The following is a 19,578-nucleotide window of genomic DNA, read 5'->3' as shown; positions in this document are numbered from 1 at the left end:
TCCTCAACCAGACCACCTATAGAGACTTCGGGTTTTCGGCATTATGTTAAGGAAGGTCTAATCTTGGGAACGCACAAAAAAAATCCAGGAAAAGATTTACTATCTCTTAGTGTTGTGATCCCATGAGGTGAGAAAATTGCGCTAAAACACTCACCGAGTTTTTATTACTTGTTTACTTGCACTTGCAAGTTTCTGTCACAATATTTTACTTGCATTTTTGAGTTTATATCTCACAATATAATGTTGACATTATGACAATTTTTTCTCGCAATTGCCAGTTTATATTGTTTTTTTTTCACAATTGCAACTAAATTTTACAATTCAGAATTTTTTCTTGCACTTGCTGTCAGGGTTTGGGATTGAGGAGATGAGGCAAGTACTCAATCGCAGAAGAATGAAGGCTTTTATTAAAAATAAAAATAAAACAAACAAAAACTACCCCAAGGGGGAGACTCGACTCGACGACGAACCAGCACAGGACTTCAGATTTTTTTTTATCAATTGCGAGTTTGTCTGACAATTTTTTTTTTACGCAATTGCAAGTTTATGTCACACTTTTTGTGCCATATTTCCCACATTTGTGAGTTTATATCGTGCAATTCTGACTTTTTTCTCAGATTCAATTTAAACTTTAAACAGAATCAGATTTAAACTCTTAAACAAGTTATAAGTGAGATATAAAGTTGTAATTGCGAGGAAGAAAAGTCAGAATCCTGAGATATTTTTTTATTTTTTATTACATGGTGTCGTAGATTTTTCCCTAAACCTAACTAACTGGGTCGTCTCCATTCAACGTTCCCTTCCTACTCTAAATCTACTTGGGTCGTCTCCAATCGACGTTCCCTAGCGCCTCCACGTTAATCGATGTTTAATATATAGTCTACCTAACTAATTTGCTTCCCTAACTAGCTTTGTTCCTGCGCAGGAATAATCGACAAACAGACTTCAGCAAATGTCCTTTAATCACGGCCAGGAGATCTTCCCGAGCAGTTCTCAGAGGATCTCAGACAAAGTCCATTGAGAATCCCACCAGCTAACACGAATACAACAGTTTTTATAGAATAGGGATGTATGGCAAAATGATTGGACAAATGCATCTGCCAAATACATCGATATAAACCACCGTAGACACAGAGAACTCAATACTCAGATTAGTGATCAATTCTTCAAGATTTGATTCTTCAACAGCCTATGAGCTCACAGGCTTGTGTTTACTCACCCTAAAGCACCACATAACAGCAAGTTTGGCCTTCGGATCAATGTCCGAGTAAACTGTGGCAGCATTTCTTCATGCAGTTTGGTTTTTGTTGACTTGCATTTGCTTGCACATGTATTGTATGATACACGATTCATTCTGTTGTGTTTCAGAGAGTGATTTGCGCGTGTGTGTGTGTGTGTGTCCGGAGCAGGTGTGGACGCGGCGCTCCCGAAGACTTCTGAGTTGGCTCTGTTACGCGATCAGAAACCCGACGTGTCCCGTCTGGACCTGCGGGTCGCTCGGATTCTGGACGTTCGGAAACATCCGGACTCAGCGTCACTGTACGTCCAGGAGGTGGAGTTAGGAGAACCCGCTCCCAGAACCGTGGTCAGCGGACTGACCAATCACGTGCCTCCGGAACAGGTTAACGACATCACAGTTGTATTGTTACAACCCGTCTAGATTAGCCTGGGAAAACCCAGACAAACTTCCGGCAAATTTAGATTTGCTCTGCAAGTAGTCTGGCAAAGAGCTCATTCAAGCCGTCATTTCTAATCCGTCCAAATCGCGGCACCAATCAGAAACGTTGAGGCGGGCTTTACACGATGACGATCGCTCTGATTGGTTTTAGGTCTATCCAATTGCACCCAGAGGCATTTGAGCGACGTCCGTTCAACTTTTAAATGCATTATTATATTCAAATTGCAAACACATGAGGACAGTCTCCATGAAAGACCCACTGGCAGATGAACGTGCTACTACATTTCTCTCCGAAACGGTAGGAAATTAAATTAGATTTAATAGAGGATTTTAACTGTGACGAGATGATTGACAGGGCAGTTTGCGTGACAGGATGCACGCGACAGATCCGTCCGATAAAGATGACGAAGTAGTATGTCCCAAAGCTTGTATACTTTTTTGCTACACATTCAAAAGTAAATACCTTTTCTTCACAAAAAGAGTGAATACTTTTATGGCGTAGTGTAACTTAGGCGAATTGAGACACAGCATATGGCTTTACACGATGACGATCGCTCTGATTGGTTTTAGGTCTATCCAATTGCGCCCAGAGGCATTTGAGCGACGTCCGTTGGTGACGCCCCTTTGGAAATGAGTTATTAATGAAGCTTTGCCAGACCCTAACTCAGTTACTACTGAGAATGGTCTGGTTTTAACCAGGCTACGTCTAGATCCAAAGACCGAACATGAAAAACAATACGAAACGATAAGGTTTCTTTTTTCATGGAAAAGCGAATGAAACAATGTTAATTGAATTTAACAGGTTTATTGGGGATTGAGCCGACAGAGCCCAAAATAACGAACAAAAAAATAACTAATTTGTATATACCTCTTACTGCCCTAATCCACAAAATAAAATAAAATAAAATACAATTACTTCCCCAACTCCCTAATCCTACTAAACATCCTAAAACACTGATCTGAAGGAGCTGTAAATAAACATCAGCAGCTCGAGACGCTTGTGTGCGGTTGTGTCGTGAATATAAATGGCTTCCACACATGTAGCGCTTACTCCAGAATATTAAAAATGTATTAAAATCCCATGTAGATAAAAAGTATGTACTTTTTTATTATATTAATATGTAATGTATCATGTTTTTACTGGCCAAAATAGATGGAAGCATTTTGTAAATGTTGCAAACAGCACATGTGAAAGAAATACATTTTCCAAATAAACAAAGAAATTCAAAATCTCAAAACAGTCAAAATGTGCATTTTTTTTAACATATATTTTGGACAATATTTATACATTTTGATTTTAAAATATTTAAAAATATCAGGTCAAATAAAGGACTCTAAATGTTTTTTCTCTAAGTCTTTTATTCTCACCAAGGCTGCATTATTTGATAAGAAATACAGTAAAAACAATGAAATATTATTCTAATGTAAATCATCTGTTTTCTATGTGAATATATAGTAAAGTGTAATTTATTCCTGTGATCAAAGCTGAATTTTCAGCATCATTACTCCAGTCTTCAGTGTCACATGATCCTTCACAAATCACTCTAATATGATGATTTGATGCTCAAGAAACATTTATGATTATTATCAGTGTTGAAAACTGTTCATATTTCTATGGAAACTGTCATACATTTTATTTTTCAGGATTCTTTGATGAATAGAAACTTCAAAAGAACAGCATTTATTTGAAATAAAATCTTTTGTAACATTATAAATCTCATTTTGATCAATTTAATCTGTCCTTGCTGAGTAAAAGTAAATTTCTTTCAAAAACAAAACAAAAAATAATATGGACCATTCGTTATTCATTATGTATTGTGTTTGTGTGTTCAGCTGGTGGGCTGTCTGGTGGTGTTGTTGTGTAACGGACGGCCAGTGAAGGTACGAGGTGTTCAGTCGCAGGCCCGCCTCCTCTGCGCTGTCAATCAAGAGAGCATGGAACCGTTGACTCCGCCCACTTCTGCTCAGCCGGGCGACAGAATCACTTTCCAGAATTACCCTGGTAAGAGCTATTTGTCATAAACCCCGCATAAACAGCAGTGTTGGGGAAGTTATTTTTAAAAGTGATGCATTACAATATTGCGTTACTCCCAAAAAAGGTAACTAATTGCTTTACTTAGCTACTTTTTATGATAAGTAATGCGTTACGTTACTTTTGCGTTACTTTTTCTCACCTGGGCTGGGCTTGTTTGTTTTTTAATATCAACAAAAAAAGTGTTATTTTTGGCAAATGTTCAGGCCCTTTCACACCAAAAGTGAAGTCAATAAGCCTCAGGCTGATGGAAATGCATATTTACTCCTGTACAAACAAACCTTTCAGCTTCTGCCGATTAAAGAACAGTAGGAGACAGGAGAAAGAAGTTCAACACTCTTATTTCTAAATCTAATCTAAAGTAATTTTTGCTTATTAGTATGGTTGAATAGGCTCTATGCACGAACGCTGCTGACATATTTCCGGTAGGATCTCAGCCGGCGTCTTTACTTCCGCATAGCGCATTCAATAGGACAATTCACTTTAATAAAATTCATTTTCTCAGAAACGGAGATAATGATTTTAGAAACTGATTCGCTAGTCGGATTTCGCGTGATATGAGAGAATACTCACCCTCAAAGTTGTCGATGTAGCTCGAAATTTTTAATTTAAAGAACTTCTCTTTCTTACTCATATGCGTGACAGTTAACTGCCTCACAATATTGTTAACATCATTCAGGTTAACCGCTGGAAGTTCTTGTAAACAGAGAGTGTAATTTGCCATTATCTCCACCTAATGCAAAAACGGCTTCTGACGCGGCACCGGATGTAACTGGGCGGGCTGAGACCAAACGCGGAAGCGATCGTGCATAGAGCCTATTAGATCACTGAAGGTCAGCAGCAAAGACATTGGTTAATAAAGTGAGATTAAATACATAAAGTATATTTGTGTAATTTAATATAGTTAATTATAAAAGTTTTGCGTAAAATTCTGAGATTGCATTTCACTGTTTTTATTCATTTTGAGGAATACTGAATGTTTTCGTGGAAGTGAGATGAGCAAATGCATGTTCACATTTAGTCTAGAACTAAAATAACCAGCATGTTTACACACAAACACACACCACCTCCTCACTTTATTTCTCTCAACATGGGGACAGGAGAGCTGTCAGTCAATAACTAGCGTAAAAGTAACTTGGACATTTTGTTGTAAATTGAAAAAGTAATGCGTTACTTTACTAGTTACTTGGAAAAGTAATCTGATTACATTACTCAAGTTACTTGTAATGAGTAACTCCCAGCACTGTAAACATCCATCAGAGTTTGTGACGGACTGTGTGTGTGATGTGCAGGTGAACCAGAGAAAGAGTTGAATCCCAAACAGCGGATCTGGGAGCGTTTGCTGCCCGACCTGTGCACAGATGCAAAGGGCGTGGCCACGTATAAGGGCGTGGCATTCGAAGTCCGTGGGAAGGGCCTCTGCCGGGCCCCGAACATCAGCAACGGCGGGATCAAGTGAAAACACAGTCATCCTGTCATTCATGATCAAAATCACACCAATAAATCATTAAAAACCACCAAAAGCCTCAGTGTTCTCAGTGTTTAACAGTTTTCTCACATAAATACAAGATGCTGAAAGTATATTATTTATGATATAATAAATATAACAGATACAATTACTGGTATATGTAATATTTATGGGAATTTGTTTTCATGAGTACAAGAAAACATTATATAGAAGGGCTTTATGAGTCAATTTATCATTTTAGACACAGTGATAAAGACCAAAATCATTCAGTTTTACAGTATTTTTGGCACATTTAAAGGGCTTATTCGTTCAAAAATGTAAATTCTGTCTTTATTATTTACTCACCCTCATGTCATTCAAAACCCGCAAGTCTTTTGTTCATCTTCTGAACATAAATGAAGATCATTTTAATGAAATCTGAGAGATTTGAAAGCTACACAATTACCACTTTCCTTACTCACATGCGTGATGGAGATTCATATTTTTTAAATAAAATGGTAAATTATGTTGTTTTTGCACAAAGCACTCACATAAATAGAGTATATATCGACATATCTTATAATAATATAATGGTGACAATTTACAGTAAGGTTCGATAGTTAATGTTAATTAATGTATTAACTAACATGAACTAACAATGAGCAAAACATTTGTTACAGTATTTATCAATCTTCATTAATGTTAGTTAATAAAAATCCAGCTGTTCATTGTTTGTTCATGATAGTTCACAGTGCATTAACTAATGTTAACAAATACAACCTTTGATTTTAATAACATATTAGTAAATGTTGAAATTAATATTAACTTAAGATTAATAAATGCTAAAGAAGTATTGTTCATTCTTAGTTCTTGTTAACTAATGAACCTTATTGTAAAGTGTGACCAAATTAATAAAATATGCAATATTTTTTATGCTTATGAAAATGTATTTGCATTCAAGAGTACAATAAAACAAAGGGAGGTTAACAATAAGGTATGGTAAAAACAATGTTCAAATAAATATTCAAAAATACATTCTAAAAGCTTTAAACGTTTAATCACTTTTACAAGTTTACGCTGCATTTCTGAAGGAGTTCCAGTCTCATTCCTGAGGCCAGTTTTGCATAACACGAATTTTTTTGTAATTTGTTAATACTCTGACGCAATAATTAATGTAGAGGGCGTGGTTCTGAGCCCACATGGGCGTGGCTGCAGGTGTGGGCGGGGTTAAAGGCCACCCCCCTCCATAACCGTTGTTCAGTGAGTCTTCCGGTGTTAAACAGGTAAGTCGTCTGTTCACATCACTCACATCTCGGTTTTTTTTTTATTTTATTTTTATTTATTTTTTTAACGCTGTTTTATCTGTGTGTCGCGCTGGATTTTAACTTGCATAAGGTGTAAAGTGATTCTTGTTTGATTCTATTGTTGCTTTGCTTATGAATTGATAAACGCTCAAGTAAAGACTGCGAGGTGCATGCTATATATATCTGATGTGGTTTAGAATCATGTCTATAAAGAAAGTTACAGAGAATGTCACAAAACCTAGTGAGTTTTCTTACTAGACCGCATTTTTAGGCGTTTTTGATGTCTAGTAGGCAGTATAGTGTGTTTTCAGACGCACTCTCTGTGTTTGTGTTTATTTCGGGATCTTGAGATGGTTTTACCGGCAGCCACGCGCTGATCCGGATCGATCATCATTCCATTAGGATCCGGATGGTTCCGGAACTTTTCTTTTTTTGGCTCCGATGATGATGATGAAGGTCTCTGAGTTCGGGGGCGCGCCGCCGGGGGTTGTGTGCGCGTGCACAGGTGTGAGTTCAATGACTTCTGCGGCAGCTCAGCAATGCTGTCAAATCACATCAATTACCTGTCAAACATTTACACGCAATGAGTCAAACATCCTGTGACTTTAACAAGACAGCCCTGACTATACGTTTCACGCTTTTACCACGTTTTCGAACATGCACCATAGTGATTCTGTGGTGTGTTTTCTTAAACCTGTTTACTGTCAACCCCTTTTTGAGAGCAGATCTGAACTTAAAGGGATAGTTTACCCAAAAATAATTTATACACCCTCAAGCCATCCTAGGTGTATGACTTCCTTCTTTCAGCCAAACACAGAGTTAAAAAAAAATATCCAGGCTCTTCCCAGCTGAAGCCCCAAAAAAGTGCATCCATCCATCATAAAAGTATGACTTTTTTTTTTTTTTTTTTTTTATAAAGAGAAATATTCATATTTATAACTTTATAAATTATCCCTAGACTTGCATACGGCTGTTACCGGAAGCTAGTGATGATAGTTTATTAAGTTATAAAAATGAATATTTATCTTACAAAAACGCATGGCTTCGCTTCAGAAGGCCTTTACTAACTCCTGGAGTTGTATGGATTACTTTTATGATGGATGGATGCACTTTTTTGGGCTACAAAAACTCTATTACTATTTACTCCCATTATAAAGCTGGAAAGAGCCGGGATATTTTTTAATATAACTCCGATTGTGTTCGACTGAAAGAAGAAAGTCATATACACCTAGTGAGTAAATTATGGTATCATTTTCGTTTTTGATGAAGTAACCCTTGTTGGATGCTGTAATTGTGTTGGAATGTTGGAATTCATGAATGTTTTGCAATAAGCACTAGTGAAAGCACTTCAAAAAATGAAAGTGTAAAACAGATATAGAAGTTAACATGAAGTGTCCAACTGAAGTGCATCATCTGTGTATTTGAAGTGCACTTCATGTCGTTGGAACTCTATTTGCACTACTAAACGGCATAGAGTAGTGCATAAAGAATTGGGACACGCCTAAATATTGCATGTGCCTTGATGCCTTCCTACATTCCTTAATTAGACTGATATGGATATGAAATCTGTAATTCGTTTCTGGGGTCCAGCGGATGAGAATCTAAACGGGGTCTTGAGTTTCACGTCACAACGGCACAAACCGGTCAGACTGCTGTCCATAGAGAGATCTGAATGAGAAAGGTGAACTTGTGTCACAGGTTTCAGGGTGTGTCTTAGATTTACTCTTTCTCAAACACACACACAGAAACGCCCAAACATTTGTGGACTGAACTAAATCAACACACCACAGCTTCTATATGATATTATAACAATACATGGAAAACCATGTCAGAAATTGTTGGAATGCAAGTTTGGTTCGAAAACATTGACAATCTTGCTTATATAATGTTTTTGATTATGTAGCACACACATGCACATGCATTTTTTTTTTTTTTTTTTTTTTTTTTTTACAATGATGCTAAAATTATCAGAATTTTTGTCAGAATTTATTTGAAATAGGCCTATGTAATCAAAATCTTGACCATCAGATTTCTGTCTTTCCCCAGTAAAGTAGCCGTACTGGACTTGTTTCCAAGGTGACATGCCTTAAAATGACTTGGGTTAAATCGAGCGAAAACAACCTGTTTGCGGTGTAGATTTCCGTCATGTTTGTGCAATGTCAATTTCACCAAGCTATGTGACTTTAAGGCACAATATGTAAGATTTTTGGAGTAAAATATCCAAAAAGCAACAATGATCTATATTGTAGTGACTTGTGTACTTACTTTATCTCAAATGTTTCCAACAATGTTTAAATCCCAGAGAAATCAGCTATTTTAATCAGTGTAACAATTTTGTAATATTTTAACAATCAATACGTCACCGGTCAATGACGTCATATACCCTTATACCCATGTTACCCTTGATTTCTGGTTTTACTTCCGTAGAAACCATGGAAACACCAAAGATGCTTTAATATATGATTTGTTTTATTAGACAGGTTAGCAACTGTGTTTGGATACATTTATTTAAAAAAGAATTCAAATCATTGTTATATAGCTCAACACGGTTAGTCTTATTGTTTGAATCCCTTGTTTTCTTGATTTTAACCGCAAGTCACATGTTTGTACCTCAGAGACAACACTATTCTGTCAAGTGTCTAACAGAATAGTGACAGTAATAGAATAGAAACAGTAATACAGCATTTTCTCCACCATTCGATAGCCTATATCAGGGATCAGCAACTCCGGTCCTGGAGGGCCACTGTCCTGCAGAGTTTAGCTTCAGCCCTGATAAAAACTCACCTGCCTGTATCTATCTAGTAATCCTGAAAACACTGATTGCCTTGTTCAGGTGTGTTTAATTAGGGTTGGAGCTAAACTCTGCAGGACAGTGGCCCTCCAGGACCGGAGTTGCTGATCCCTGGCCTATATGCATGCCATTTAGCAACACAAGTCATTAAAATTAAATTCTCATTAGAGCTGGACCCGAATATTCGAATATTCGCTCGGTGGGTTGGCATTCGAATTGAAAATTTGACATTCGAATATTCGTGTTTTTTTTTGTTTGTTTTTTTCACACCTGGGATCCCCCGCGAAACAGTTTTCATTCGTGCTTGAATAAGACCGGCGACACAGTAGCTGCGTGGCGTGTCCGTTTTTATTTCGGCTCCCATGTTAACAGGTTGGAGTTTGCACACTGCCTGCGTGACAGATGCGTCTCAGGCGCGGCTGGAGCCACGCGGAAAACGCGTGCATGCTAGAAATAGAACCGACGCCTAAAAGTGTTCCAGCAATGGGAGTGTTCTCTGGCTAGAGCGCAGAACAGCGGAGTGTGTGTGGACAGAAGTGCATGCCTGAGCTTGTATTTTGGGTTAAGCTGCGTTGCTTTGACATTGTGGAAAATAGAATAATAGAAACAAAATGTATTAGCCTTTTTACCCGTTATTATCAATCTAAATTAATCTCGTTTTTAATTTAACTTTATTTCGTTTTCTTTATTTAAATTTCGGTTTTCTTTATTTAAATTTCGTTTTTTCTTTATTTAAATTTCGTTTTTATTTATTTAAATTTCGTTTTTATTTATTTAAATATACCCTTTACTGTGTCAGTAATTTGTTAGTCAGAAAAATATTAGACTACCTTAACCTCTTAAGTGTCACCGGCCCACCGGTGGGCCCAAAATCATTACATATTTAAAACAGTAATATCCTATAATAAACATAAATTAATCTTGACAAACTATATATCATTTGAAAGCTTACAAACTCTAGTTTTCATATTTGGTGAATGATTTCCAAAATAAATTAGAGAGGAGCTGTAATTTATCAATTTGCAACAATAATATTTTCATATTCCTAAGGCGTGTTCAGACCTTTATTTTGAAATAGCAATGAACATGAAAAATCATGAAAGAATGGATGAAACCTCAGTTTGTTTTCATGCCAAGAGTTCAAAAGATATCATCCATTCAATTATTTTAGAAAAAAAAATATTAATATGTTTTTAATAACACATATGGAAATGAAGGCGCCCTTATATGGGCAGTAATGGAGTCTGGTTGTCACCTAGTGAAAATGTTTGGTACTGCGCCCAAACAAAATCTCACTGAAAGCTCATTTTTTGAGATATCAACCTAAAATTTGAAACACAACTTAGTCAGATTTTTGGCTTTGATTTTCTAGCAGTTTTAGAGTCGGCCAGGTTTTAAAAATATATATTTTATATAAAATATGAATAATTAAATTTTTTACATTGTACATTTTCATAAACACAAACTTATATAACTTTTTTTTTGTTTCACTTTCTTAATTTATTTCACTTCAACAAAAATCTGCCAAATGTCTTCTTTAAAACAAGACCAATTTTATGTCTATACTCAAAAGCATTCTTTAATTACAACCATTTAAAGTCGAAATGTGCATTTTCATGTATATTTAAAAAAAGGGGGGTGACACTTAAAGGGTTAAGTATTGCTTAAGTTAACAGACCTGTGTGTGTGCTCTTTATATCACTAGTGCAGTGTGTGTCCGTTCTCGTTCTCATAACATAAGCCCTGCCCGCGTGAGGTGCGCCGCTTCCCGCTCGCGCTGTTCGGTAGTTTACTAAAAGTTTATTAATTCTGAACGTCGCGTCTCGCGTGTCCATCTATATTTTTACCAAATGCGACACTGCACTCCCTTGTGAAGTCGATTGGATGAACGGTTCTCGAAATAATCAAAATGCAAACGGACATACAGACACATAGAGAATACTGCCTTTATTAGAGAGAAGAATATGTTCAGCCCCCTCTCTCCGAAGCTTGGAATATTCGATGTTCATTACTACCGAAGCTTCGAAGCTCAAAAAATGGTATTCGGACCAGCCCTAATTCTCATATTGAAATCATCTTAATGCAATGTGTAGCAAGTGTCTCATTGTCATCGCAGTAACGATGTAACATAACTTTCAAGTTTCAACACACTTAAATGTATTTTTAGTATAATTGTTTTGACCAAGTAAAACAGCGCTGCGTTACCACACAATTTTAATTCATCAAATAAAGTGACCATGAGTAGTAATTCAGCACTCGCGGCTGTTTTATTAGAATGAAATCGTAGCGGTAACAATGTTCAGGGAAGGAGGCGGACGTTAAACGTAATTATAATCGTAAAATGGCTACTAGCAGCGAAACTTACTGCGCCTTTCAGCTGTCCAGCACAACAACTGCATATCTGTTCGGTTACAGTACTTATGACTCCAAAATAATCCCTCCTTCTCACAAAGAATCAACATTGGTCGTTGGAATTCTACACACGCATCATGCATACTGAAAGAATTTTAATATTTTTTAATTGCACATAATTACACAGAAACTGCAAGCAACACATTGAATGCACATTGAAATGAGTTCATATTGAGTTCATGTGACAGCAGTTTGACAAATGTTTATTGTGGCATACTGCATATTGTTTTCAATATTACATGAAGTATTTTGTATTTAATATTAAAAAGTATTCCGCTCTGTTTTAGTGTATAAGCGATGGCAGCATCTCAACTCCTGGATGAGCAAGATGAACGAGACAACGGCGACTTCCATGTGATGGTGATGGTGGAAGATAGGACACGCCCCCAAACCGGACAGACACGCCCCTCTCCGGACACGCCCATTAGCAATCAGGTTGCCGACAGGCCGAACGACAGCAAGCCGACACGTTTGGCACGGGGTTTCCGGAAAGCCTTGCGGAAAAACCAGGATTACATCCGCATCGCCATCCCGAAGTCCGGCGTCTCTCGGCTGCCGTCGGAATGGTGGAAGACGGGAATCGCGTTCATCTGGGCTGGTTTTAACCTCATCCTTACGACCGTCATGATCACCGTCATCCACGAGAGAGTCCCGGATAAGTCCGTCAGCCCGCCGTTACCGGACAAGTTCTTCGATTACGTGCCGCGCGCGGAGTGGGCATTTTCCGTCACCGAGGTGAACGGAATGATCCTGGTGGCTCTGTGGTTCATCCAATGGCTCTTCCTCAAGCACAGGTGAACGTTTGGTGAAAGAGCTGCTGGTTTTATCGGAATAAAACCAAACCGTTTAACGTTTAAAAGTGAAGAAAATAAGACGGCCCTAAATAGAGCGCATTAATGCCCCTTTTTCAGCGGTGTTGGTTTCAGTATAATTTTTTCTATTCCTTTTTTTTCCCCAGAGGGATTTTAAAAAGTCTTGGTTAAAGCGTTATAAGCCATGAACCACTTCATGTCTGTGAACTTAACCGCTTTAGTGACAGAAAAAACGGAGTCCCATGAAGTATTGTGAACGGCATAATCGAATTATGAGAAATATAAACCTACTTGTTTAAAAATGGTGATTTTTATATATAACAACAAAATATTTATTAACAAAATATAACAAAACATTTATTTTATTTTATTTATTTATTTATTTATTTTATTAGGTTTTCTGCAGACATATAATGTTACAACAGATGTAAAATGAAACATGGTGTCTGAAAGAAAAAAGAAAATCAACAGAACAGTTCCACACCGCAATATAGACCCCCACCCACCAAAATTGTAAACCTAAATTAGGAGATATGAGTCATCAGGCAATCATATTCTGATTGTAACAGAAGTCGTTTTTTGTAAAGGGCAGGTGAGGGAGAGACGGCATAAGTTTCATCAAGTTTGAGGAGTTTGTCTAAAACAGGGGTCACCAAACTTTTTTCTCTGGGGGCCACATTATCGTTCCTGACTGTGATGGGGGGCCGGGTCAGCTATATAACATAGAATTGTATGACCCAGACCAAAATGACCACCAGCAGGCCTCATTGTGTAATAGAGATTACTAGCCTGGCACAGCCATCCCCACTACTATATTCACACTACTATATCAACACTTGATTCCTGGCACATATTTGTTTATCTTTACTAGTGGTTTGCAAAAGTTGTAATCGAGTCTTCACTTTATTTAAAGTTATTCTTCACAAATAATCGTTGGTCCACTGTTCTTTGAAAACTCTGCACTCTCTTTTAGGGGTGGAACGGTACACAGAAGTCACGGTTCGGTTCATACCTCGGTTCAGACATCACGGTTGGATACAGTGAAGGGAAAAGCAAAACAAAAATGCAGAAGGCGTGTGCATGTCTCAGGCTGGACCACCAAAAGAAAAATAAATGTCTTAAGCCTTGTATTTTTTTTTTAAATAAGTTTTATTAATAAAGTAAAGGCATAGAACCAGTTTATTTGTAGGTGCACTGACAATAGTTTTATATAATTAGTTCATTAATTCAATTAATAAAAATACCTTGATATGTTTGGTAATTGTACCTGAATTAATTGAAAATTAATCTCCTACATTTCAGATTAATATATTTGTTTTCTTTAAAAATGTAATTAACAGTAACTTAAACACTTTGCAGTTTGAATGATGTCCTGCATAAACTAAATGACGGAGTATGTTTTTATGTTTCCACTGTTCGATCGCGGCCGCGCCACACACACACACACACACACAAATATAAGTAAACACTTTACGACTTTTCGATCGCGCCCACACCTCTCTCTCAACATATTCCAGCATTGCAATCTTTACATCGCAGCCTGCTTCAGAGCTTCAGAGCTAAGGCGGAGCTACAGATTAGGTGTCCCTAAGAATCCGTGTATCTAACAGTAGTTCCGCATTACATTAATTAAATTGCACGCAAGTTTTATTTATTTTTATACCGTGTATTCTCCGTGTAAATGTATGCACCAAACTGTGACGCCCGTACCATGACGTACCGTCCATGACGACTTTTGGGGATTGCCTCATAGGGCCGGTTCAAGTAGTGGGGGGCAGAGGGGCTGGGGGGCCAGTCAAAGGGGGGTGGCGGGCCTGAGTCGGCCCGCGGGCCTTAGTTTGGTGACCCCTGGTCTAAAATATCCTGCCTTTTAGTCCTTTCAGCCTTATGCATGTACGAAGTGAAGGAAATAATCTGACCTCGAACAAAGGCTTCAATGGCTTCCCATAAGAATCCACTGTTGACCTCAGGGGTATCATTGAATTCAATGTAATTACTAATTTGAGTGGCCACAAAGTTCTCAAACTCATGATGCGCTAATAAATGAGAACTAAATTTCCAAAGTGATGGGGAGATAACACTAAGAGGAAGATTAATATCAAGCGAGGTGGGGGCATGGTTCGAAACAACTATGGGGTGATAGCCAGATGCAACAATTTATTATCAATCAGGAAGAAGTCAATCCGGGAAAAGGTTTGGTGTGGCGGAGGAAAAAAAAGAGAAAACTTTACTCTGGGGGTTTTTAAACCTCCAGGGGTCCGAAATTCCTAGATGAGATGAGCAATTAAAAACAACTTTAGCAGAATTAGATTAATTTGCTTGGAAGACGACCTGTCGAGAATTGTGTCTTGCACTAGGTTAAAGTCGCTTCCTATCAGTATATGATGATTGTCGCTATTTGGGATTTTAGCAAAGAGGTTGATGAAGAATTGCTCATCGTCCCAGTTGGGAGCATAGATAGAGAGTAGGACTACTGAAAGGTTCTGTAACAAGCCCGATACTATGACATAATGGCCATTGACATCCTCAATAATATGTGCTGGCTCAAACAATATATTCTTGGTAATAATAATAATAATAATAGCCCCTCTAGCTTTGGCCGAGAATTTCAAGTGAAACACATGACTCATCCAAGGCTTTTTGATTCGTTGGATATCTGATGTTTTAAGATGTGTTTCCTGTAGAAATATAATATCCCCTTTCAAATGTTGCAGCTGCGTCATTACCTTACCAATCTTAATGACCTTATTCATTCCTTTGGTATTCCATGAAATCAGGTGCACACCTTTACTCATTCTTGACGTATCAATAGCCGTCTAGAACGATGCATAATGTTGTAACTGGAACTGCATGGCCTTCTGCAACAGGGAGAGAGAGAGGAAAAGGAGACAAAAAAAAAAAACGTATTTGTGGCCTAACCAAAAACATCCCCCCAAAATACGAACATTGACCGCCCTTTTGTAATGAAAATTTCAAGTGAGCAACGATTGGATCATGGTCCAACCCAGTCCTGAGAAAATAGAGAAAAAAAAGAAAGTTCGACAAACGAAAACCATAAAAAATAATAATAATATATATATATATATATATATATATATATATATATATATATATATATATATATATATATATAATTTTTTTTTTTTTGGGGGGGGGGGGGGTTTCGTTTGTCGAACTTTTTCTTTTTTTTCTTCATATATATATATGTATATGTGTATGTATATATGTATATGTTTGAAAAAGCAAAACAATTGCCAAAATCGCAAATAAAATCGCAATTGCAATATGATTATTTTGTCCATATTGCACAGCCCTAGTTAGCAGCATTGCTACTTAGTTTCTCCCAAACACTGCCATCCAATCACTGCCTAGCCTGATAAAACATTTGACGTATGCTATGCAGGAGTAAAAACAAACTCAACTCAGTCCCATAATTCCTCCTTGTCCCATTGTGTTGACAGAGCCATCGTGGGCCGAAGGTTTTTCTTCCTGCAGGGAATGTTGTATTTGTACCGTATGGTGACCATGTACATCACAACTCTTCCAGTTCCCAGCATGCACATGGAGTGCGCCCCGAAGGTGAGTGCTGCTCAACCAACAGAATAGTAGTACAGAATCTCTGGATCAAGACACAAGAAGTGAAAGATAAAAGCATTGCTGATGCACTTTGTAGTCTTTGAACGAAATGTGATTTTTATCAGCTTTTTGTTCAAATTTTTTTATGAAACTTACCCACAGTCAAGTTTTGATAAAGAATGCACTAAGCTAGAATAAATGTTTTTGTTGTTGTTTAAAAGCAGAGGCGCTTTTCTTCTTTTGCAATATTGCATGTTCAGATATTCATACAACAAAATATTATGGGGTCATGAAAGTTTTGTGAATATTATCAAAAATTCTAGCAACTAAAAAAAAAAAAAAAAAAAAGCTGATAGAGAAAAAGTTCATTTAAATTGTAGCAGAAAACTGGTTAATCGTCAGATTTTTAGCTTATATAAACATCACTAAATACGTCTTAAAACGTATAAAATGCAACAGCGCATTCTTACATATATATATCGATGCCCAGCTAATGAAATATATAATCTAAGAATGTTTTGCTAACGTTCCACAAGTTATGAAAACAATTATTCCTGAATGTTCCTGAACATCCAACATAAAAAAAACAACAACAAAAAAAAACATCTTGGTTATGTGAACATTCCATTTAACCATTCTTCAAACATAATGGGAACGTTACTTTTGAATATTCTCTGAAGATTCTGAAACAAGTTTCCAACTAAAATGTTTCATAAAAAATGTTTCATGAACGATGTATTAATAAAGACCAGATAACTTTGAACAAGTGTTCTCTTAATGTTACTGGAAGAACGTTTGTTCACAACTTTGAGGGAACCTTTGCAGAACTGTTAGCTTGTCACTGTTACTGTTAGCTTGGAAAGCAGATGACTGTGCAATTTTTGTGCGTTAAATTATGTTTTAAGTTCCGGTTAGCTTAAAAATCACGTCTGATATGTTTTTTCACTGTTTGCGTTTAATGGTGAAGTGTAGCTTTGATGCTTTTACCTCATGTTCGCTCTGCTTCTCTCTGTAGCTCCACGGTGATTCTCACGGCAAGATCAAGCGAGTTTTGCAGCTGGTGTCTGGAGGAGGTTTGTCCATCACAGGCTCCCATCTCATGTGTGGAGACTTTCTGTACAGCGGCCACACGGTCATGCTGACCCTCACCTTCCTCTTCATCCAGGAATGTAAGTACGAGGAAACCATTACTGTCTTTTTTTCTTCTTTTTTTTACAACAATAACTGGTAAATGCCCAATTTTACCAGCCTTTGATAACAACTTAATGACAAAGAACAGTTCTGTTGCGCACGGAAAGTGGTGAAAGTGGTGTTTTTGTCTGCTTTAGTTGTGATGAGGTCTTCACTTTTACACTGTAGTTCTCTATCAAATGAATGACAACATCCCAGCTAACAGGCAACGTTTCCATAACTGTTCAATAACGTTCTTCAGTAATAACAATAAAATCTTCTCATAACGTTTTCAAAATACTAGAATGGAATGTTCCTCTAACGTTCACATAACTAAAAAGAAACGTTCTTTATATGTAAAAAACTGGCGAGCCAGCCAGGAGCCACCATCAGACGATTGATGAGCTCATATGTTTATTTTAAATGATTTAAAAAAAAAAAATGTAAGTTGTATTTTCTTTTGTGGATGTCCCACTTAGATTAAATGTTCATGTTATGTTTCTATTGCATTTGTGGGTTAATACAAATGTACAAGTTGTGTAGAATAGGCAAATATGATAATATTCAAGCCACTGAAACTAATCAAATCAACAATCGCATCGCATCGTGTTTTGACGTATCAGCAATTATTGTATGATTAAATATTGAGTGTTCATAAGCCCAAATGTTTGCTCTGAGAGCCTCTACTTGCTAGTTCTTTTTGTTTTTGTGTGACTACATTTGTAAATTTATTGAATTGTGTTGTAGACTCACCCCGCTCGCTGCTCTGGCGTTGCTATCACGTGATCTGCTGGTTGTTAAGTGCAGTGGCCGTGGTCTGTATCCTGATAGGGCATGAGCATTACAGCGTGGATGTAGTAGTGGCGTATTTCATCACCTCACGCCTCTTCTACTGGTATCACACCATGGCCAACAACCAGGTAAAAGCTTGCATAAACTACAGATCCTACAAAAGCAACATTCAAATTCCGCTCAATCTCTTCTTACTTGGGAAGGTGCAGTAGATTGAATTTGAGGATTTCCAACATGTAAAACTATGAATTGCTGAGATGCATTTTGTTGACAATTGATGATAAATAATCACTTGTCATGATTTAATATTCCAAGCAAACGTTTTTTGGAAATGTTTCTCGAGCAGCAAATCAGTTGCTAAAACAAAAGCTCATATATCTCATTTTCTACAGGTTCATGCTGACAAACAGTTAATGTTTTGTTCGTGCTAAATGGCAAATTGGACTAAAATAACCTCCACATTTTGGATTCTCTCCTGATTTTTTTTAGGCCTTGAGAGGGTCTCCTTACAACTACCTGAACCGGACGTGGTGGAGCCTACTGTTTAACTTCCTGGAGAAGAACGTTAGAACAACGGTTCCCTGCACGTTCTCATGGCCCGTGTCGCTTCCATCCGCGTGCTTCAAGAACCCGTGCAAGAGCTACTCAAAAGTGCAGAGCACAAGAGATGAATGACGAGCTCAAGTGTCAGACTGTGCGTTTGTTGGGTAACAAACACTATCTGGGCGAATTTAGATCCTGTTTACTTGAAGTGCAGAACCTCAGACCTGTCTGGGAGCTTTACGTGCTTTTGATGGAAGAAAGTGTGTGGTTCCTGGTGGAGGTTATGTCTCTATCAACGTGTGCTGTTGTGCAGCGCTGCGGTCATCTGAGGGGAACAGAGCGTTCACTTCCTGATGATGGTATTTTTTTTTTTTTTTCACACTCAAACATAATTAAGATGTTTATTTTAATGGTGTTTCTCAATGAAGAATTGAAAGGTTGTTGTATAGTTTATAATTTATGTTCATTGCTTTATGTTCAAATGTTTTATGCAAAATAAATACTATTTTCTTATTTTGTCTCATTTCACAGATTACACTTTCTATTGTTTGTTTACTTGTTGTTCTTATGTATCTTTATTCTTATACTTATTTTTTTAGTTTTGTGCAGTTTAAGTCATGCTGATTGCCTATGGCAGTAGATGTATATGTTGGCCTATGTGACCAATCAACAAGTTCAAGGTCTGAACATTTGTGCACATTGCATAGTGTGATTTGCTAAAAATGCAAATACTTTTTGTTAGGGCTGCTCGATTATGGCAAAAATCATAATTAAGATTATTTTGGTCAATATTGAAATCACGATTATTAAAACAACGTTGTCAAAACAATCCCAGTTCCCTCCAAAACACTGTGTTCTGCTGCCAGGCCAGTAGCTGGCGATGTCACTTTGTAAAGGAAAACGACACGCCTATAGACTGAACATGTGATATGCATTTATATGGCGTCTTTGTTTTCCGAATTTGCGGTTTTGAACGGGCAAAACGCATAAAAAAACTTTTCGTTTTTAGTTGAAAATGGTG

General features: G+C 37.3%; 2 protein-coding genes across 5 annotated transcripts in view; both read left to right on the top strand.

The window, feature by feature from the left end:
* aimp1b (aminoacyl tRNA synthetase complex interacting multifunctional protein 1b) overlaps positions 1–5,233 on the top strand; it is a 9,754-nt gene extending 4,521 nt beyond the window's left edge. For all 3 annotated transcript variants that reach the window (XM_081385913.1, XM_081385914.1, XM_081385912.1), the window contains exons 5-7: positions 1,410–1,621; positions 3,512–3,680; positions 5,003–5,233. In XM_081385913.1, coding sequence (XP_081242039.1) covers positions 1,410–1,621; positions 3,512–3,680; positions 5,003–5,169 — 548 coding nt within the window. In that variant the 3' untranslated portion in view covers positions 5,170–5,233. The remainder of the gene's footprint in view (positions 1–1,409; positions 1,622–3,511; positions 3,681–5,002) is intronic.
* Positions 5,234–6,412: 1,179 nt separating this feature from the next.
* sgms2b (sphingomyelin synthase 2b) lies at positions 6,413–19,111 on the top strand. Of its 2 annotated transcripts, none has more exons than XM_081386859.1 (6): positions 6,413–6,440; positions 11,952–12,458; positions 15,938–16,055; positions 17,068–17,221; positions 17,970–18,142; positions 18,504–19,111. In XM_081386859.1, exons 2-6 carry the CDS (start codon positions 11,962–11,964, stop codon positions 18,687–18,689), a joined length of 1,128 nt encoding a protein of 375 aa, XP_081242985.1. In that variant the 5' UTR covers positions 6,413–6,440; positions 11,952–11,961; the 3' UTR covers positions 18,690–19,111. The 2 variants fall into 2 exon arrangements, with proteins under 2 accessions (XP_081242985.1, XP_081242986.1); XM_081386860.1 differs by having other exon boundaries at positions 6,435–6,966; positions 18,504–19,105.
* Positions 19,112–19,578: the final 467 nt, after the last annotated feature.

The sequence above is a fragment of the Scardinius erythrophthalmus genome (assembly GCF_964197995.2).
Source record: "Scardinius erythrophthalmus genome assembly, chromosome: 15".
NCBI lineage: Eukaryota > Metazoa > Chordata > Actinopteri > Cypriniformes > Leuciscidae > Scardinius > Scardinius erythrophthalmus.
Note: the sequence above shows the minus strand (reverse complement) of the source record. Positions and strands in the feature narration are given on the sequence as shown.

What these genes read in the sequence shown, in the direction of transcription:
- sgms2b (XM_081386859.1), top strand. Translation starts at nt 11,962, where the DNA reads ATGGCAGCATCTCAACTCCTGGATGAGCAAGATGAACGAGACAACGGC. An exon ending in TGGCTCTTCCTCAAGCACAG is followed by an intron (nt 12,459 to 15,937) that starts GTGAACGTTTGG and finishes TTGTGTTGACAG; the next exon opens with AGCCATCGTGGGCCGAAGGT. An exon ending in CTTCCTCTTCATCCAGGAAT is followed by an intron (nt 17,222 to 17,969) that starts GTAAGTACGAGG and finishes ATTGTGTTGTAG; the next exon opens with ACTCACCCCGCTCGCTGCTC.